Source organism: Neospora caninum, chromosome X (genome assembly GCF_000208865.1).
Source record: "Neospora caninum Liverpool complete genome, chromosome X".
NCBI lineage: Eukaryota > Apicomplexa > Conoidasida > Eucoccidiorida > Sarcocystidae > Neospora > Neospora caninum.
Genome location: NC_018396.1, coordinates 3,597,545 through 3,618,657, shown reverse-complemented (window position 1 = coordinate 3,618,657; position 21,113 = coordinate 3,597,545). Strand labels below are relative to the sequence as shown.

The window sequence follows — 21,113 nt, the reverse complement described above, 5'->3', positions numbered from 1 at the left end:
TCGCCACACCCAAGTGCGATTTCCTGTTGGCCGTTTCTAACGTTGAGTTCACGTGCCGACACACCGCTGATTCGTCTACGCATCGGGCACTATACACACTTCGTTTCACTCTACACTGGCGACGGCTGAATCCTTTTGGAGAAATATCGAAACTGTTCTGTTGACATACACGCGTACTCGGAGACTCACTACGACGGAGACAAACAGCGGAACGATTTTTTAGAAGTGCCACCCGGTACACTGACACATAAGCTCTTACCCAATGGTCGAACGCTGCGTCGGCGTTAAGTCGAAAGCGCGCGTGGAGCGGGGTGACCCCGCCCAGACAAGCTCATGCGATGGCTGATGCGAAGATCTGCTGCTGTCTGTAGCTGCACATGATTCTGTAGAGCATCGCCTGACAAATATTCGAGCCTCTCACTTGGAAAGCACGTCGGATTCCCGCGGTAGGAACCTCACAGCTGGCTGCCATCGTCTCGGTGACTAGAACCTGAATGCTGCACGTGATAGCTTCAGTTATCGGCTTTTCTCTGTGTTCAAGACGAAAGGGCGATGGACAAGAAATCGACCACTTCACCTCAGGTCAAATCGGCTGCTGGGGACGTCCTCCGTACTCCATGGCTAGACGGTTTTTTGGGAGAAGACGGCAGCGAACGATGGGTAATACGAAAAAGGGAATTCTGGGCGGGCCTACGATAAGATCCGGGCGAGCCTTCTGCGCAGCGAGGAGCAAAACGAACAGGTGAGCTAACCGATTCGATCGTACATAAAAGGAAAACCATGCCACAACTAGTCGACAGCCCCCGCCCCGGGATGCTGGCGTAGCTCGGAAGCCATCCGGGTAGAGACGAGAATCGATTGACATAATCGTACACCTATCGATATGTACTCACTTTGTGCATTACGCGTGTGTGACGATGTGATTGTTTCTCGCATTTTCGTGTCGATGCCTATTGCACTATTTGCATGTGCCTCGGTGGATCGCAGAGGCCCGCGCCGTCCCAGCACTGTGGTTTACGGGGGCGTAGCGTCGACTATGATGGGAATGCTCAATCGGCTTCTCTGGGATTCGTGTGCAGAAGTTGTGACTCCGTGGCATTTTGATAGGAAAATAGAAGGGAGACTACAGGATAGTACCTGACGGGCAAATTAAAAGGTAGGTCACCCTCCCCATCCAGCAGCGCCTCCGTCACCTACGGGGAGAGGCTCCGAATTCCAGAGCGTGGGTTCTAGCAGTTCCTTCGCAGCAGTTACTTGTTTACTTCTGAATCTATGGGCATTTTCGCAGTGACTTTAGAGAACAAGCTACTAATGCGAAGCGTAAACAACGGCGCCTGTATTGTCGATCGATGAACACCAGGTGCCTCCCTTTCGATGGGCAGCACATCCCCAGCCAAGCACCCACCCTGCAATGGTTCCACAATCGGTGGGAGATCTACGGAGACAGCGAAGCGCAAGGGAACTCCTATGCAACTAAACGCCACAGCGCTTTCCCATGAGACCGATTTGTACATGGGGTTATATCCTGAAACAGAAATGTGGAAAATGGGGCTGGGTCTCTTCGTCTCAAACGCCCTGCGTTTCAGAAATAGCGTCTTGCTGTTGCCTCCCGCCTCAGCACTACGACCTCACGACAGCCTGTTGTCTCCGAGCCAGCAGGGTACTGCCCAGGCGTGAGCGGGTAAGGAAGGCGGGTCGGGTTCAAAGTCCGAAGGTGTCGTCGCACCGCCCGCCCCCGCACACATCGTGCCGACTAGCGAGCCTACACAACGCACAGCCGTTTTCATGACTTGGTGTTGCGGTTTCCCTTCGCCACGTCGTTACGATTCCTACCCAGGCTCCTGTTACGCGCTGTTGCCGTGGAAACTGATTTTCAAGTGCGATTTTGGACGGATAATAGTGTGCAAGGCACGAGAGTGGGTAAGTGACCACGTGTGTGTGCATCCGGAAACAGCCGACATCGCAGGCCTTGGAAAGCACCGCCCCCATACTCTAAGACCTCTTTTCCCTTCGATTTGTGCTCGAATGTGAACAACCTGGTCTTCTCCATCCTGAGTCCTGTTCGGTTGACCACAAACGCTCACTGGTGGCGCGATGAATACCGCGAGAAGACTGAGAACCCCTTCCTCCCAATGGGTTCGGCTGTTGTTTGTCGTGGGAGTAACCCTTGCAGGGTTCTTACCGCTTACCAGCGCGACCCCCCGACTAGGTGCCATTGAGATAGAGTTGGAGAAGACTCTGTCCAGGGCGATGGTAAAATATGGGGAGAATCCACATCTGTATACCGTGCAAAACGACTACCATGCGATTCTGAGCCAAAGCATGCCGGACGGTACCATCTGGATAATGTATAACCACTGTCCTGAAGGCGACGAGTTTGTAGAAGACGAGGAGTATCGTCGGGGCCGTGTAGGGAATTACTACATCGGATGCGAGGCTCACCTTGCGCATTACGACCCACAAACAGGCAGTCGAATTGGCTCTGAGATCGTGTTCGCCGATTTCGACGCATATCCCCAACAGCGGAATCAGGCCTTCTTCGTACACGGTCCTGACGATGGAGAACATGCCAACTGCATTGTGCTTGGCATTTGGGCGGCGCAATGCAAGACAACAGAGGACGTGTGTCTTTGCACCGACGGCAACTGCGGGTTCGATAGGAGCAAGAACGCCGGCTGTTCCGCATCGTGGCGTGGCAAAGCGGGTGCAACGTACTGCCAAAATGACGGTTGGCTAGGTGGGACCAACGGGACGGGATGGTCGTGTGGGAGAGAGAAATACAATGTAGGCACTCTGATGGCACCTGTGAACGGTGGACAAATTCCTGCGAAGCTGTATGTGGTTAAGCTTACGGCGAATGGGGAGGTCATTTACTCTAAGGAGGCGTTTTATTTCGATGGTAACCAGAATGAAGGCACAGGCGATTTTTTCGGACGAATTGCGAAGTACACGGACGCGGAGACGAAGGAAGAAGTTGAGGATTGGGTGTACGGATGGATTTTCTCGACGAATATGGGGAACATTTGTAACTATCATTGGGGCTGTCAAGGCAAAGTGTATCGAGCCAGTGACGGAGAGCAAGTGGAATCGAGGCTGTGGTGTTCTCACTGCAACGGACGACATCTCGGTTATGACGAAGAAAACAAGCGCTTTGGGTTCAGTTGTGGGACTGATGGGGGCCCAGGAGTTTTTTTCAATGGCCAGAAAGTCATTGGAAGAGGACAGACGTCGAACATCAACACCGCTAAGGACAACACTCACCGGGACAACCATCCAGTGATATCGCACTTCAGAGGGGATATTTGGCTGATCCTGTATAGGTACATTGCGACGGAGCTGGACTCTGATCCGGCAGATTTGAGGCTTCTTCACTGGGATACGTCCAAGAAAGAGATTGTTTTTTCCAAGGTCATGACAGAGACACCATCTATCTCAGAAGCAGGCAACCACCACCTTGAGAAGTTTGGAGACCACACTTGGCTCATGGCGTGGTCGTCTGGGAGTCGGTCGTTCGTGGCGGAGATCGATGCGTGGGGGAACTATATCGGGGAAATTCAAGACATAACTGACTACGCTACATGGGGGTCACAGAGCGGGTGGTGGAACTGGGGAAACGGGGACGTTGGATTTGTTGGGGCATGGGACTGGCAAGGCAGCGGGTTTGAAGAGGGCACATTGGTTCGAAAGACCCCTGACTGGTCACCCAGAAAGAAGGCGAATATCGTCCGCATCACGGGTTCCTATAGACGAGGGGACTGCGTTGGGAAATTTCTTCCTGTGGACACGCAGTGCAACAAGTGCTGTGAGATGCGAGAACGGTACACTATCGAACAGGCAGCCGATGGTGGTAGGGATTGCCCGTATGAGGACGGATATATGAGAGTAAAGCCGTGCAAGGATGGAAACTGTCCAAAACTGGTACCTGCTTCAGCGGATCAAGCATACACTAATGAGAACTACGGTCCTGAGCTGGGCATAGATAAAAACAGGGAATCAATGGCAGAATCTTGGACGAAATGGGGCTACGGTGGACACACATGGTACAAGGTCCATCTGCGCAAACCGAGTGTGGTGTCTGGGGTTAACTTGTATACCAGCAAACAACGGCAGCAACAGTTCGGACTCGCCGTGCTTTTCTACAACTCTGAAAAGGCTCTCATTGGGCGGTGCTTCATCAATCTTGCAAAAATGCCGACAGGCAAGGACACTGAGGAGCCCGTGGATGAGGAAGCGTGCAAGGGGTTGCAGATGTACGGGGTGAAAACGGTGATGCTCCTACCGGAGGAGGGAGGAACTTGGTCTTGGATATTTGTTCGTGAGATCGAGATTTTCGGTGAGGAGTGCAACTGCTAGAGAGAAAGGCTTCATGGTGGACATGTACCCTACAAGTTGGGGAGATAGAAAGAAGGGGCACTGAGTCCTGTCACATGTGTTTTAGAAACCATGTGCAATCTGTATGTGAAATTCATGCAGCTGTAGATGTTTAGATGCTTGTCGTGAGGATTGGAATCATTCCACTGCTGCGTAAGAACGCGTGCCTCAGGGAAGTCAAGAGTCATAGGTCCGGTGCCTTACGCTTATACGGCAGTTACCGAGTGATCCAGTCGTCTTAAAAAAACAAGTTCACCGCAGGGGTATCGACGCCATGTTGCGAGCGAGGAGTGGGGTGCCCTCCCTCACACGCGTGTTACTATCGTATGGGTTGGGACCCAGGAATAATATCTGGTTTCAGTGCGGCTGCTGAGCGTTTTTGGTGCCAGTGGTTTTTGGAAATTGAGATTTCACATCTATGAGCGAGAGAGCCGCAAAAAGGCACTGTCTAGATACTTGCAATGCCCTGCGCATGCGGGCCCAGCATCGCGAGTGAGCGGTTTCGAGCAGAAAATGCTGTTTACTACTTCCTTGATCGTATTGCTTTCCCACCCAACAAACGTTTTCCTGCTTCCTAAACCAGTGAATTACGCAAGTGCAAGAGGGGTTTGGCCCTGGAACGAGGCCAGTTTTTTCCACACTGCATCTGAGTATCAGATGCCAGGTCCTCACCGCTGCTCGATAGTACATACCCTCACTTGCGCTCCCGTCTGGTGTGCTCAATAATTTCAGCCCAGCTTCCCTGACATACAGCTATGTCGTCGGTTTAATGTCACTTCTTCTCCAAATGCCAGAGGAGGGAGCGCTGCCGACGGATTCCGTTGCAAAAAGAACCCGTCCATCAGGCTTCATACGCCATTTATGACCAGCCACAAAGGAGCAGCGTACCCCTGTGGTGCACCCCCCACAGTTTAAACGTCCGGTGTTCTCAGTTTCCTGTACGGCAGCTGGTCTTCGGGTTAGGATTGCCTGCTGTGAATCTCATCCTGCCTTTACGTGAGGCAAAGCTTTCATCCACGTAGGCTCTCGTAGAATGCGGAGGGAGATGCTGCGGTAGCTGTCTCCATGCAGCAGCTGCCTCGAAGCGGCATATAACCCACACCATACAGAAAAAACCACAGTACGGAGGCAAGCCTACGGAGTGTCACGAGAACGAAATAAAAGAACGTAACTTCACCTCACATTTCAGCGGCATCAGAGACAACGCCCACGAGAGCCCCCGCGAGCAGAGGACGTAACAATAGGCCACAGTGGCCCAACTGCAGAATATGAGTCCAACTGCCCGAGCTGACACACCACACATATCATTGTTGAGCACCAGGCACAGAACCTCAAGAACCGGCGTTCATATTTTTTCGTAGAGACTGCCGGCATGTTAGAACGAATCCCTCGAGTAGTATGCTTAGGTGATACAACGCTTAAATGCACGCGACCTCTTCCCTTATACTCTCCTCAGAACGATCTGCAACGGCAACATACAGCTTGAGGAGCCCTATGGCTTTTCATTTCCCGGCTGCGTTCGTTCGCGACAACCGCTTGCCGCCCGGCCCTACGTGTACCATTTGTTTTGTGAGAATGTTTCCTGCAGATTGCTCTGAAGCGGCGACGAGAGTCTGACAAAGGCTGCTTTGTCCTTGTCGAGGGAAGACATGACGCTGCAGAGCGCCACCTCATTTCAGCTGCATTTTCGAGCCGATGCCTCAGCGAATTCGGAGACGCGCGCCTTAAGTCAGCCATTCAAGTTGGGCGGGGACTTTCCCGCCCCATTACGGGAGTGTAAAAACACCACACTTCTCACAAGCCACCAGTTCGAGAGTCCTATATGAAAGCTCCCAAAAGGCAGAACGTACCTCTGTGTGACAGTCGCACAAGGTACTCACAATGCGAATACCTCAGCTCAGGGGGACGCTACACGCCAGCCGTCGTCAGCAAAACCGTTCGCTGCATTGACTAGTCGACACCGCAGTTTCTGTTCATTGAGCTCACTCATGGCACGCGCTGTTCGTCGGTGGCATTTGAGAAAACAGTGTCTTGCTAACTATCATTTGGATGTAATCCTGTATATTTCTATGCGCGGCAGAGCCGGGCTGCCCTCTGCAGTGGCAGATCAGGACAAAGCTCTGCGCATGCGTGGCTTTCTCTCCGCGAGCTGGGGCACACTGGACGGGGGCCCCAGACATCTAGCGTGCCTAAGAATTGAACTCCCACTACTATGCTCAATAATATTCTTCTAAATATGTGCTGTTCGACAGGGAGGGCTTAAACCAGAGCCATACGTCGAAGAAAATCTCCTAGCTTCCGTCCTGGTAGCTTTCAAGCACACTTTTGCCGTAGAAGCACGCATCAGTGTGTGCCCGCATTTAAGCCGACCTTGGACGAACGGTCACACTAGCGCTTGGCTGGGGAAACTGCCAACTGCCGTTTCCACCTCGATGCTCCTTTCATCTATGTCCGATGCTCTTCTTTCGAGACCAATAGCTTTTTCCAGCGCACAAAAGCGTTTCCAGGTGTCGCAAAGATACAATGTTGACGTTTTAGGGTTGGTGCTTGTCGTCGCTAGGTTGAGGATTTACGCGCGAGAAAGGGACCTTCTGTAGCTCGTCTCGTTTTCAGCGGAATAAAAAGCACACAATGCAGGTTCCTTTCTACAGTGTCTCGTCTCTCTGTCGTGCGCTGTGTCTGTTTTGTTGTCTTTTTGTTTTTCCAGTATCCGGCCGCTCTTCTGGCCCTGTCACTTGCGGTTGCCCACCGGCTATTTGTAACCGGCCGCCGCATCCTTGGAAGGAGACATTGCAATCTTTTTCTCGAGAACACAGCTGCTTGTCTCCTCTTTTGACAGGTGTTTCCGCTTTTCGTGTCCTTCCACTGTCTTTCGGCCATCGTGCTGTTTCTGACAACTGCGCGGTTCCAGCACCAGGAAGCCAACGAGGGACTGCCTTAGCTGTCCTAGTTTCCTGTGGTGGACCCACCGGCCTAGCGAAAACTTCCGCAGACATATATGTGCGTGCAGGCGGGGCCGTTTTCCCACTCTTGACGCGGGCATAACTTTTCCCACTGTCTCGCTTTTAACTCGACTTGAACTTTGGACAACTCCCTCAGAGCAGGTGTTTTCCGCGCGCCGTCCGCGCGCCTCACGAAGGCAGCGGGACACGGCAAACTTCCGGACCAGGAAGGTACCCGCTCCACAGCCGAACTCTGCATGAGGGAAAGAAAATTTGTGACGTGAGTTGTTGCCAGTCCAAAGTTTTCAGGCCGCTGGTTGTGGAACTAAGGCGTCCACTGGGTCTGTGAGGACGGCAGAGCCAGCTGCGCTCTCCTGCGTATCGTCGCGCCTGCATTTGCTCCAGGCATTCTCTGCGACGGAACTCCCCTTTGCGCTCCGAGCTGCTCGGCCAGCAACGTACGGTTCCGTCGCAAAGAATCCTGGCGGGTTTTCGTTTCCCGCCTATCCCGCCCGAGCGCGTTGACTCGCGGTCGAAGAGCGCGGCGAGAGCAGACGGGGCTTTGCTGGGTTTGAAGGAAACACGCACAGAGCGGAGGAGATTCCAAGGAGCCGAGATCTTTTGCTTTCTTGCCGTCTGACGGATGTTTGACAGACGCGTGGCTGCGTCCCCCCGCCACTGTCGGGATGACGGGCACGCCTGCGAGAGTGGGCTGGTGTGAGCGGCCAAGCTTGACGAGTGCCTTTTTATGGACCCTCGAGGAGGGTTTTCTTTTTCGGGCTCGCCTCTTCTCTACGACAGCTTGAGTGACTGCACCGTCGGGGGCCTCCCGTGAAGTCTCAGCGATCGAGTCGAGCCCCGCGCGCGAGAGTGGCCTTTTGCGCCGACAATGCGGCCGTCGCCGCTTTCCTGTCTTCCTGCTCCGCCCTCGTCATTCTCTGTGTCCTTTGCTGTCTCCTCTGAGTCTCTCCCGGCCTCCTTCGCCCCCTCGTCCCGCTGTCTCTGGACCCGGTCCTCGACCGCAGGAACACGACTTCGGCCCGCCTCTCGCCCCTTTTCCCTCCACCTTCCAGAAGACAGTCTCCTTTCTTTGGCTAGCGCTCGCGCGTCCCTTCTTCCAGGTTTTCAGCCGTCTGTCTTCTCCGCGGACCCCTCAGTCTTCTTGTGGCGACAGACCCACGATGTTCTCCGCGGTGCGCCATCCGGGCCACGCCTCTCGCACGTCTTCTCGCCCCTCTGGCCGTCGCTCGCTCTCGCGTTCGTCTTCGTCGACTACGCCCTCGGTTTCGGTCCCCCTTCCTCTTTCGCCTGCAGGCGCAGCTAGACGCGCCGTCGTCGGCCTCAGGAACTTCGGCAACACGTGCTACTGTAACGCCCCTCTGCAGGTGCTATTCTCTTGTCGGCAGTTCTGCGAGTACTTCCTCGCGCGTCTGAATCCTCGGAAAGATGTCAATCCCTTCTCGCCCTACAGAGGCCGCCTGGTCGAGGCGTGGGTCTCGCTGCTGCGCCAGATTTACGGCAGTGGCTGTGGGGACTCCGACGGCGACAGCTCGGACGACCTCAGAAGTCGCCCCGAAGCTGGACACGAGCGGCGCTCTGGGCTCCGCTGTTCGCGCTACAGGCAAGGCGCCTCTCTGGTGAGTCACCGAGGATCCGCGCAGGCCGACACTTTCGCTCGGACCGACTCTGGCAGCCGAGCAGCAAGTAGGCCCCGGGGGGCGTTGCTGGGCGGCGAGGGCCCTGCCTCGTCAGCGCTCGCGGGAGGTGCGAGTCGCAGCTGTCTCCGGCTCCTGGAGCTCCTGCGCCGCCAGCACGCGCAGTTCGCGGAGTTCCAACAGTGCGACGCCCACGAGTTTCTCCGCACGCTTCTGGACGGTCTGTCGGCCGAGTGTAACCGGGCGGCCTGGAAGGCCGGCGGGGCGCATGCATCTGCTGCGGGGCGAGACAGGCCCTCTGCAGCCGTGCACCTCGCAGACTCCCTCGAAGACATCAAGGGCGAAGACCCGGCGCGAACGAGCGAGCGATTCTGGGCCGTCAACTTGGCACGCGAAAGCTCGGTGGTCACAGACCTCTTTGCCGGCCAGCTGGTGACTCGGATCGAGTGCGAGGAATGCAAGCAAAAGCGACACCGCTTCGACGCGTTTCTCGACCTCTCTCTCGAATTCCCGCCCAGCGACTGGCCCGACTCACAGGCCGCTGCGCTCGCCTCCGGCGGCACCTGCCGACTGCAGGACATGCTCAAGTATGCATTCGGCGGAGAGTTGTTTGTAAGCGCCACAGCGAAAGAGTGGTGGAGGGGACGATTCAAACAGGAGAGGGAAACATTAAAAGGGAGAGGAAAAGGCTTGCAAGGGAGAAAGAGGAAAAGGTTTGCAAGGGTGAGAGAGGAAAAGGTGTGCAAGGGAGAGAGAGGGGAAGGTTTGCAAGGGAGAGAGAGGGAAAGGTTTGCAAGGGAGAGAGAGGGAAAGGTTTACAAGGGGGAGGGAGGGAGATGTGTGGAGAGGTCGGGAGGGTATGAGAAACTGGAGAAGCGAAGGGACGAATAAGGGGGGAAGTCGTTACGGTTTCTCGGTGTGCCGTTCGCGACATTCGTACACAAGTCGGACGAGAAGACAAGATTGCGTGAAGAAGAGGCGACCGAAACAGGGAGGGAAGAAACGCTTGTTCAGCCGAGGAACAAGAGGCCAAGACATGTTCTGGAGTTTTCCGTTAAAGGGTTTTTACGCGAGTGCGGGGATTGAGCGGGCGACTGGACAGGTGATCGGAGAAGCGGGGAACAAAACAGCAAAAAAAAGCCGAGACTTGTGTTTCCACCCCCTCTTAATTTCGGATCCGCCGTGTTTTGTCTCGTCCCTTGTCCCCGTTCTCTCCCCACCCTCGCTCTTCCCGTCTCCTCTTTTTCTCTGCTTCCTTTCTTTACTGTTGCGGTTCTCTTCTCTGTGTCATATCTCGCCGTCCCTGTTTCTCAGGATCGACAGTCCCTCGACTGTCCCTTTTGTGGGGTGCGCTGCACGGCGCGTGTCCGCCGCTCACTCTGGCGCCTGCCCTCGGAGTATCTGGTTGTCCACATCAAGCGTTTCGCGTGGGATCCGCGTCACGAGGAAATGCGGCGAGTCGACACGCGTCTCAAGGTGACGCAGGAGCTGAACATGTCGCCATACTGCCGATTTTCCGGTGAGAGAACGGCGCGCATGCAGAAGGGATCTTCAGCCGACTCGCGACAATCGAGCAATGTTCGGAGACACACACACACACACACACACGCTTGGCTGGTTCGCCGTGGGGACTGCGATAAGGGTCATCCCCATCGCTGTAGGTGGTTGGTGCAGGCTTTTCTTTTCGTGACCGTTTTTCTGTTTTCGTCCTTCAGTTCTGATGACTCCGCTTTCCAGGCATTTCGTGTCTTTCTGCAAACACCATCGCTACTTTTTCGTGCGTTATCAGAGCATGCATCGGTGAAAAATGCGGTGTTCAAACTCGAGGGCGTCGTCTCGCAACTTGGCACTGCATACAGCGGCCACTACACAGCGTAAGGGATCGTCAAGACGCGAGAAGTCGAGCGAAAACTCTCTCAAAGCCCTAAGAGGCCAAGAAACAGAAAAGGGAAATAGTCCCAGCGCTGCGTCGTAAGAGAGATCCTGTCACGAGGCTGTCAACACACGGAGGCGATACGTGTCCTCAGTGGGAGATACCTCGCGTCTCATGTGTCTGCTCCCGGCTACCGTGAAACAAAAGAAAGTGTCAAAGAGACAGCATTTTCCTTCGAGCTTTTGTTCGTTTTACTCGCTTAGGACTGGCGTTTGTTCGGATGTCGCGGCGCGTTTGCGCAGCCTTTCGTTCCTCTCGGTGTCCAACCGCAGCGAACGTTCGAATGCTCTCTTGTGCTTCTCAGCCTGGCCGTCACGGGAGGGGACAGGTGGACTTACTTCAGCGACGACTACGTGAGCGCTTGCGAATTTTCTCCGGACCCTCGCGGCGTCTATCTGCTTGTCTTTCGTCGGGTTATCAGTCTTGAAGCAGGTATGCTACCCCGTACTCGCGTGGAGAAAAATACATGTACATCTGCGGATCTGTGCCCAACGCCCATATATATATCTATATATTGTGCACGATGTGTATGCATGCTTGCTTTCCAGCTATTCTCGCATGGAGAGTATATCGCCATATAGATGTGCCACATTTGTCTTTTGGGAGTTGGAGGCGAACATTAAAGTTCACCGAAACAAAGGACGGTGCAAAGGACTTTTTGGCAGATTTGTAGCACCGCGAGAAGAGGGTGATTAAGCCCGTATTTTGCTCCTCTGTCCTCCGGTACTCGTGTCGCAGCTGTATGTGGACACACCATTGTTTTTGCATGCATGCGCGTTTCTCCGTGGCCTTCTCTTTCGGGCGCTGAAAAAAAGGAAGTCTAGCTTCAGTTTTTATCTGATTCTGTGTCTTCCGCGGCGTTCATTCTCCGCACACTTTTTTCTTTGTTCTTCTGTTTCGTGTTTTCGACCTCTCTTCTTTTCTCGCTTGCCTCCCTCGCTTGTGCGTTTGCCGTTTTCCTCGGTGGACCTAAAAATCCACCGAGGCGGCTTTGCACCCCCGCAGCCGGGAAGTCAGGCTGGTTGAGGAGTGTCCTTCGCTGCAAGTCGCCGTGCGGCGTTTCGATTTTTCTCGTACGCGTTTGCATTTTCTGGATTTCCTCGCGTGTTTATCCTCTTCTTGCTAGGCTCGGAGCTGGCGAATCTTTCGCATGCCTCATCGCTTTCTGTGCGGCCTCGCGACTTTTCGCGGCCTCGCCGGGGTGCCGGGGAGGGCGGCGCACCTGGACTGGCGGCGGTCCGTCCACGTTTGTCTCAGGCACAGGTGGGCAGAGGGGACAGCTACGACGCCAGACGGCGACGGAGCTCGAGCAGCCTCGAGAGCGCCCGCGCGCGCCATGCTCTCGCCGCTTCCTGGGACGCAGCCGGCCCCTCAGACGGCCGAAGGCTGCGAGAAGTTCTCTGGGCAAGCGCGAGAGAGCGCGAGGGGACTTGCGGGGCGAACGAGCGGCGAGAGACAGAGACACGAGAAGGCGGAGACCGGGTCCGCGAAGAGGAAAGCGCTCGGCTGTCGCTCCCGTCTCGGAGCGGCCGCCTTTCGAAAAGGTGGTCTCGACGCGCGAGCGAGGCCGAAATCGCGTATTCGTCTTCCGGCTCGCCGTCCGACAGCGACGGACTTCGGCGACGAGCAGCCGGACTCCGGCACAGGTTGACGCTGCGGTGGAGACGCGAAAGAGCGACAGAGGAGCCGAAGCGGGAAGAAGCCTTCCCGAGCGATCGCCACCCCTTTACAGATCTCGAGTTGGGCGAAGTCGGAGAGCGCCTCTCCCACGTGTCTCTCCACCTTTCAGGTGGAGAGTCTCTTTCTGGGAGGGCCTTGTCTCACGCCATGGATGCACACCTCTCCCGGAATGGCGGCTTTTGCATTTCCCAGGGAGAGTGCGTGAATCCGCTCCACTTGAAGGTCGTTCACGCGTCCTCGCGGTCCCTTTCTGACTTCTCCGACCAAACCACGGCTGCCGCCGAACCTGCGGCCTCGCCCTTCGCGCTGTTCCCCGCGCAGTCGCCGCTCAACTGCACGGCGTCGCACCGCCTGGATTCCTCCTCTCCGGCTCCAGAAGGCAGTTGCAGCCGCGGAGGTGCGCCTTCCTCGGGCGACGAACGCGGGTCTGCCTCGGCGAGCACCGGCACGTCGTTCTCATCTTCAACTGCGTCGTCACCGTCGTCTTCGCCTTCCTCCGCGCGGCACTGGCTTCACGCGAAGACCGCTTCAGACAAACTCGCCGCTTCCTCGCAGCTCTTTCGGCGCAGTTGCGGGGTGCTGGCGTCCCTGGCAGCTGCGAAAAGCGGCGCGGGCGGGCGCGGGGAAACCTGTGACCCGGGGAGGGGTCCAGCCCACTCCCGGCCTGTCTCCTCGCCGCCCGCGGCGGTCTCCGCAGGCGCCAGTGGGGCGCCGGGGCCGGACGGCCCACGAGGCGACGGCGCGAGAAGTGCTGTCCAGGCGCAGAAGGCGAAAGAGAAGGGGGACGGCACGCCGAGATTTGCCTTTTATTCGGGGCGACGCGTGCGAGCCGGCCGCACCGAGGACGCGTCTTCCGCCAGTCGGGGCGGAGAGAGAAACAACCCGAGCACAGCGGAAAGCGAGGACGAAGACGCGGTGGAGGGCACCTCGTTTCCCTCTCTTTGGAGAGCTCGAGAGCGCGGGAAAGAGCCACCCCGGCGAGGCGCGGCTTCTGAGGACGCGCGCCTCCGAGCGGAGCCGGAGACTTGGGCAAGGCAGCGGAAAACGCCTCGCAAATCTTCGGCGCGTCCAGCTGGCGTCCAGGACCTCATGAGTCGTCCGACGCTCCTCACCGGCATGCGCCGGATTGCGAGGCGCAGCAACTCTTCCGGGCGGTCTGGCGGCTTGTCGTCTGCGCAGGGGGCGCTGAAGCGCGGCGATACGCGGGACGGAAGCGGCCGAGGAGACCGAGAGGCAGAGCCCGCAGAGCACCTCACAGGAGCGAAGGGACGAGGGGACAGCATATTCGCTTCCGAGTTGGGCGGCGCTTCGTCCCCACTGGCTCTGTATCCATCCGCAAGTTCCTCTTTGGGATCTCTGACGGGGCAGTACAGCGGAGCGGCGTGCGCCTTGGCGCGGCGGAGCCTCTCGTCGCTGCTGCGGGGCAGTAGCTCTGGCTCTCCGTCGCCTTTCTCGACTTCGGGCGTCGTGACTTCGTCGCCAGCGGCGTCGGCGGCAGCCGGAGACAGAGGCGTGGCTGGAGACGTGTACGGACAGCATCCCGGACAGGGAGAAGACGGAGACGGCGCTTCCGAGGAGAAGCGCGCAACAAGCCAAGCGGCTCGGCGGGCCGACGGGGACGCCGCGCGGAAATCGCGGTCGCGGGGGCCTCTCGCGGCTCTACGGTCGGCTGCGGCCGTCGCCTCGGGGGCCTTCTCGCGGGCGAAGGCGAAGGACGAAGAGACAGGGCGGGGCGAGGCGCCCACCAAGCAGAAGTGTAAGGCGAAGAAGAGAGAGGGAGACGAGACAGCTGCGGCTTGCCAGGAAATCAACGGCGAACGCGGGGGCAGCCGGATGCTCGAGGGCGCGGGCCGCCTGGGTGAAGGTAAGGAAGAAAGCGGGCACAAGTGGGACAGAGGGAGGCACGAGAGAAACACGGTTGAAAATGCGCCTCTCACAACTCTAGAAGCGCCAAACACAGGCAGGGGCGGGGTCGCCTCGGCCCCCCGCGAACCCTTGCCCGTCTGTTCCCGGTCGGAAGGTCCACCAGGAGGCCGGGCTGCCGCGACTACGGATGCCACGTCGAAGACGGCCTCTTCGTCCCACGCAAGTGGAGCCCAACTGGCGACCGCGACGACCGCGGTCGCAGAGACACCTGCCCGCGAGGTCGTGGTCCCGGCGCTGTGCCAGCTGTCGGAGAAGTCCCTGTCTCCGCCGCGCATCACCCTCGTCACGCCGCCTGTGTCTCCGCAGGCCTCGTGTCCGATCTCGAGTGTGCCGTCGCCGCCCTCGCCGTTGCTCGAAGCTTCGCTTGCGCGTCGCGGGTCGGCGGCGTCCACAGCCTCTTCGCCCACGGGGGCTCCATCAGCCTGCGCCCACTGCGACCAAAGCGGTTCCGGGCGGTGTCCAGCTTCTTCCGCGTGTTCGTCCTGCGTTCCGGGAGCGGTTTCGGCGGGCGTCGCCGCTCCTCTCGCCCCCTCTTGTCTGGGGCTGGTGGGGCCGCTCGTCTCTTTGGCCGAGAAAACTCCGGGGGTGGCTCGAGAGGCGAGTGCAGGGAGAAAGAGGGAGAAGCGGCGAGAAGCGACTGAGGCGGGAGACACCGTCTCTCGCCTCTCTTCCGTTTCGCTGAAAAATGCCTCGACTCCAGTGTTTCCCATCTGCTCGATGCCGCGCAGTCGACGCGCGTCTGTCACGAACGCGAGTGCGAGCACGGCGAGCAGCGCCGCGGCGACTTCGGTTTCGGAAAACCCCGCGGGGCCGCAGGCGTCCGTTCCCGCCTTTTCTCTCGACACACAGGCTGACGCGTTCTCGCCGTCTACGTGTCCGCACCGCCGCACGTTCTCGCCGACGCCGCGTCTTTTTCAGAAAGATGCGTCTTTCGCATCGCCAAACGTGTCCGCGCGGACATCTGGACCCTCCGCGGAGTCGACGGGGCAGTTCGCGAGGATTGGGGAGGGACGCGGCCACTGCACACACAGACGAGAAGAGAAAAGAAGGAATGCGCGAGAGACCAGTCTCTGGAGCGCTCGTGCTGTGTCAGGTTTGTCTTCGTTCGCAGGTGTCGCGGGAGAGTCACAAGACGGGACAGGGCGAGAAGCGGAGCAGGAAGCCCGCGAGAACGACGACACACACGAGAGCGAGTGGGTCGGAAGAGAAAGGGAAGAGAAAGGTTTGCAAGGGGACGCGCGCCGACGGGCCGGGAGAAGGCAGGAGGACTGGAAGGGGCCGGAAGGCCGGGATGTCGCGTGCGCGCGGTGTGACGAGATCGACGCGTCGGGCTTCTGGCGGTGCTCTCCGCAGTCGCGGTCTCCCACAGATTCACTTCTCCACGGAGAGCGGCGAAGCGTGTCGAGGCGCGAGGCCACCAGGCTCCTCACAACGGACAGCTCAGGCGCTTCGTCTTCTTCGGTTTCGTCCTTCGGCGCTTTTCCTCGCGGATCCCCGGGGCGTGCTTCCGACTGGGCAGCGGCGCCGGCGGGAGAGGCGGAAGGGGCTTCAGGGTGGCGCCTGGCCTCAGGCAGTGAGGCAGACGCTTTGGTAGATCGAGAAGAATCTCGCCAGGGAGAAAGCGAGTTTTCCTGCTCGCCGATGCACCGACGGAGCAACAGCTACGGCGCCTTGGCTTCGCGCCTCGCACTCGCGGAGGACGACCTCCGGGCAGAGGAAATCCGCCTGGATGAGCGAATCAAGGCCCTACAAACCAGCAGCGACCCTGAGAGCTATCTGTCTCTCTTTGGAGACAGAGAGACGGAAAAGGGACAGTGCACTGAAGCTGGAGCCGCGACCGTTTCGGACGCAGGGCGCGGGGCGGCTTCCGAGGCTCGTCTTCCTTTCTCGTGTGTCGCTCGGGGCCGTGAAGACGCCGCGGCTTCGCGCCTCTCAACGGAAGGAAGGGGTTTTCAGGCTGAGTTCTCTCACGGGCCTTCTTCTGGCGAAACTGACCCAGTCTGCACTCGCGTCCAAGGCAAGAAGAAGTGCGACCAGAGAAGAAGAGAGAGAGAGCGCGCTTTTTCGAGGACCAGCGTCGAGCGAGAAGACGCGAGGGAAGGGCGGTCGCTCGCGATAGGCGTGGGAGAAGAGACAGCAGAGACAGCACGCGAGACAACCCCGAATCTGCAGGCACGAGACAGTCCGTTGTGTCTCGGATATGAGCTGGGCGACGATCGTGCGTGCCTCGAGGCAGCGGACGAGGATGCGGAAAAAGAAACCGCGCGGCCTACAGCGCGGGAACATGACGAGGGAGAAGACCCGAAAGGACCGGAGAGGAAGACGAGGGAGGGACAGAACGTTGACCGCGAGGCGGGGAGCTTAGGAGAGATGTCGTCTGTCGCCTTATTGGCGGAAGAGAGAAAGACGATTTTGCGAGTTCCGGAAGCTCGCCTGCAGGCTTCCGTTCCACAGCCGTGCGGGGAGGAGTCACGTGTCCTCGCGGGGGAGTCGTGTCCTTTTCAGGAGCCTGCCGGAATCGTAGAATCCCCCTCAGTCTCGTCCTCAGGGTTCTGCGTGTCGCCGCGCCCTCCGCCTCCTCACCTGTATTTTGGCGCGGCTTCCTTCGCTTCGGCGGCACCGCTCGAACAAAGGAGTCTCCGCCCCGCGGAAGAAAAAGGGGTGAAAGAGACAGTCAGAAGCGCGATTGACGCTCGTCCCAGTCCCCTGCTGGCGTCGCCATTCCTGGGCGCAGGGCGGTTGGTGAGCACCGGAAAGAAGGGAGACACGGCCACGTGGGGCGGCGGAGAAGAGAGGCGCCGAGGAGACTCCGAGGGAAACGGAGACAGAGGGGGAAAAAAGGTTTCAAAGGGAACGGCAGGAGCCGTGGGGGTTCGAGAAGAGCCTGCGGATGCAGACGACGCAACCCCAAGGAAGGAGGGACACGCCTGCGAGAAGGAGCACACGTTGGAAGCAACGCGAAGCAAGAACGAGGAAGACGCGTGTCCAATTTCGCTCCTGTCCTCGTTGCAGCGGAGGAAAGAAGCCTGGGACGCGGCCCCAGCGGGGGACGGGGCCGGAGCGCTCGTCTCAAAGCACGGCCATGAAGAAAACGGAAGAGAGAGAGACGCGACGACCGACGGGCAACAGAGAGAAGACGCAAAGGAAGCAGAGCGAGGCGTTGGTCCTCGAGAGAGGGAAGAACCGAAGAACTTTGGGGGGGTTTACGCGGGCGACGTCGAACGGCCAGGTTGCGGCAGCGGGACCGTGCGCAAGAGCCGAGATACGGCAGAGAAAGGAGAGAGACTATCTGGAAGACAGAGACCAGGAGAGAACACAGATGCATCTTTACGTTACCGAAGAAGTAGTCTGCTTCTGTCTCAGGCAGAAACACGCCGCGAGAAAGACTGGAGTCCGCGCGTGGTTCCTCTCCCGGTCGCTTCGCTCGCCCCGGCACCTGATTTGTGTCTCCCGCTCGTCCGTTCGTCCTCGAATCTCGACGCATCCTCTCTTTCGTCTTTCTCGCCGTCCTCGTCGTCGTTTCCTCGTCGTGGGCGTGTCCTATTTCCAGTGGAACTTGGAGAAGAGAGCGACAGGCAGCCACCCAAAAGCAGCTGTTCCTTCTCGAGGCATCCCGATTCGCGGCTGACGGCGCGCGTCTCCCACTCGCTCCCCTCTTCTATTGCTGCGTCTTCACTCCCGCCGGAACCCTGCCCACGGACGCCGCCCGAGAGGGTACTCAACGCGTGTGTGTGTCCACTGTCTCTGCACGAGGCGGCAGAAGCGACGAGAGACAGGGACGCGCATGCAGTTGGCCTCCAAGCAGGCGTGGAAGCCGAGCGAAAGAGAGATGGGGAATCCAGCAAACTGTCCTGCGCTGCCTCGCATTCGCAACGCGCTTTCAAGGAAGAAAACGAACGGCAGACAGGCGTGAGCGCGGGGAACGACAGACCCCCTCCCCTCTTGTCCCTCCACAGCCACGGTGTATCCCGAACCGAAGACCAGAAAACAAAGGAGGAGGGAGAGACAGGAGAGAAAGGAGAAAAAGGGCGGCAGGAGGGGGGAAAGGAAGGCGAGAAAGGTGGAAGCTTGCGGATGAGGAACGGGGAAGGGAAGAATCCTTTGACTCCTTTCTTCCCCGTGTCTTCCTCGCCGCACGCCTCTGCCAGCGGGCAGCGTGGGACTCTCTCGACTTTCTCGTCATGGGCCACGAAAGCGACCGCGCGTCCTGCGTCACGCGCGTCGCCATTCCCGGCCGAGGAGGCGCCTTCTCTCTCCACAGAGGCTAGCAGTTTCTTGGCTTCGCCAGTCTCGCCGCGATCTTCTCTCCCTCTTGCGTCTCAGTCTTCTGTCTCTTTTGTCTCTTCTTTTGAGCCTTCGCAGTCGTCTGTTGCGTCTTCCTCGATCGCTGCCTTATCAGGGGAGCGGACACCGGGGGTCAGAGGCGAGGAAGAGAGGACGGCGCGGGCCGCTACAGCCGAGAAGCTGCGCGGTGAGAATCTGTTGGAAACTCCAGGAGGCCAGCGAATGCAGGCTGAGCACCGCGAAGAGCGGGCGTCGCAGACTCGAAAACAAGACGTCTTTGTCGCTCCCGAGAAAACCTGTTCCACTCGTGCAGAAGATTCTCTGCTTTCGTCGAATTTGAAAAACGCCGCAAATCGCGTTCCCCCCCTTCTCCCTCGGGTGGCGTGTGCGTCGCCTCTGCCTCCTCGGCACGCAAGCGTTGCAGCCTGCACTTCTCTGTCTGCTGTCTCCGCTCTGATTGCCGACAGTCGACCGAAACTTTCCCGCCGTTCTTCTCCGCCTTTGCCTTCTGGGGCTTCGCGTTCGTCTTTTTCTTCCTCTGGACCTCAGGCGGGTTTCCGGTCTTTCTCGTCCGGTACGATGATGGAGACAAAGAGCAGCCCGAAGTGAGAGGCGCAGAAAGGGACGGGGCCTCAGGACGGCGCGGAGGTTTTCGCAACGCCTCTGTTCGGCACGGGGGGCGGCGCGAGAGCGCGAAAAGCGGAGGCTGAGACGAAGAAAATGAGGGGAAGGTTTGGAGAAAGAAGAATTACGAGACGATACAAGATGACGGAGGAAGAGAGAGGAGAAATAGAGGCAAGAGAACGAGGCTCAAACGCCCCTTTCGATGTGGAGGGAGAGGCGTAAGTGTCGGAGACACACGGCAGGCGCGAGTCGGGGCAGAGCCAAGAGCCAGATGGATGCAGTGCGTCTGTGGAAAGAACGGCGACCAGAGAAAAGGGACCAACATGCCGAAAGGTGACACAGAACGCCCGAGAGAATGGACACGAAAAAAGGGAGACACGAGGGACCGCAGTGCCGCGTGACCCACATTTGAACTGCGCGACTTTAGGAACAAGCCCGGAAACGCGACTTCGCTAAATGCCTACTGTACGTACACCCCAGGCTCACACATGCGTCGCCGCAAACGTCCCCGCTGTGTACGATGCGTCATTGTATTTGTAAATTTGTTTTATGGAACCCTATGTATAGGAACGTGTCTAGGGATAGGCACCTTCAGTGAAGCAACTTTGCGACGTGTGCCGTCCACCAAGGCCTCCGTTTTTTCTGTAAACTTGGAAACGACGCACGATTTTGCGTCGAAACCTAAACGCCGTACGTTGCTGTTGTTGACAGCCACACACCGTGCAGTTTTTCGTCCCTTCGACGGGTGCATGTGCGCGATAAGAAGTCTGCGCAGATGCATCTCCCATTTTAAGCGGATGCATGCAAGGCAACGTGTCCGCGTTTCGAAGGGGGAAAGCGCGTTTGCCGGTTTGTGCATGCTGTGACCTGAGAGAGGAACTTCGAGGAAACAGCGAAGCGCCCAATCTGCCGGCTCGCCGCGCGGGCTGCGAAAAGATGCAAGACGAGAAGAACGCAGACGCCGGAGCCAAAATACACGCTCATAGACGGCTGCATAGCTCTCGGTGCTTTCATAGGCATGCGGATCTATCTCAATACATTCGATGGCATTTCATATGCGTATATGCATATGTAGGTTTATGGGAAGTCTGCGCAGTTCCGTATGCACGTCCCCGTCCGTACTTTTTTCAGACACGAGCATATGTCTATTTGTATAAATATGTGGATCTTCGCATGTTGTAATAAATCTGTAATTTTGTTTGTATGTGGAGGTGCGGACAGTCGGATAGCCAATGTGGAGAGACGCGGGGCGAGAAGGGTTGAAACGAGAAGAGATACGATTTTCGCTTTCCTTTTTTATCTGCGGGGACAAGCAAAGAGATGCACCAGTTGTGCGTTTTTTAGCCTTCCCCTCAACATGCTGCACACGAAGAGGCCAGAGAAAAGCTGCACGTTTTGCGGAAAAGAAACACGGCGAGGGACGGTAGAAGCCCAGCAAGCGAGGCAGAAAGAGACCGTGACAAATAGATTCCATGCAACACCCCAGGTGTATAGTATGGAATTCTGTCAGCATATGATGGATGCAGGGATATCTGTTGCATTCAACCTCTCATTGTCTCCGGAGCCGTCTCTCAGGCCCCAAGTGTTGTATTTTCTGTAACACCGCTGTAACTCTACCTCGCACTGTATAGCCACCATCCTTTGTGAAATACGGTCATGCTCCGCATATCAATATAGAGATACGCCTGTATCTAGCTT

The 21,113-nt window shown here is 57.8% G+C and overlaps 2 protein-coding genes across 2 annotated transcripts; both read left to right on the top strand.

Moving 5' to 3' along the window:
• Window positions 1–2,322: 2,322 nt before the first annotated feature.
• On the top strand, window positions 2,323–4,353 carry NCLIV_049010 (conserved hypothetical protein; the record flags this gene model as incomplete). The annotated part of the gene is made up of 1 exon (XM_003884453.1): window positions 2,323–4,353. One exon carries the CDS (start codon window positions 2,323–2,325, stop codon window positions 4,351–4,353), a length of 2,031 nt encoding a protein of 676 aa, XP_003884502.1.
• A 4,141-nt stretch (window positions 4,354–8,494) lies between these two features.
• Window positions 8,495–19,501, top strand: NCLIV_049000 (putative ubiquitin carboxyl-terminal hydrolase; the record flags this gene model as incomplete). The annotated part of the gene is made up of 7 exons (XM_003884452.1): window positions 8,495–9,580; window positions 10,283–10,487; window positions 10,758–10,842; window positions 11,206–11,333; window positions 12,028–18,416; window positions 18,870–18,978; window positions 19,341–19,501. The coding sequence occupies 7 exons, from the start codon at window positions 8,495–8,497 to the stop codon at window positions 19,499–19,501; spliced, it is 8,163 nt and encodes a 2,720-aa protein (XP_003884501.1).
• Between the last annotated feature and the right edge of the window lie 1,612 nt (window positions 19,502–21,113).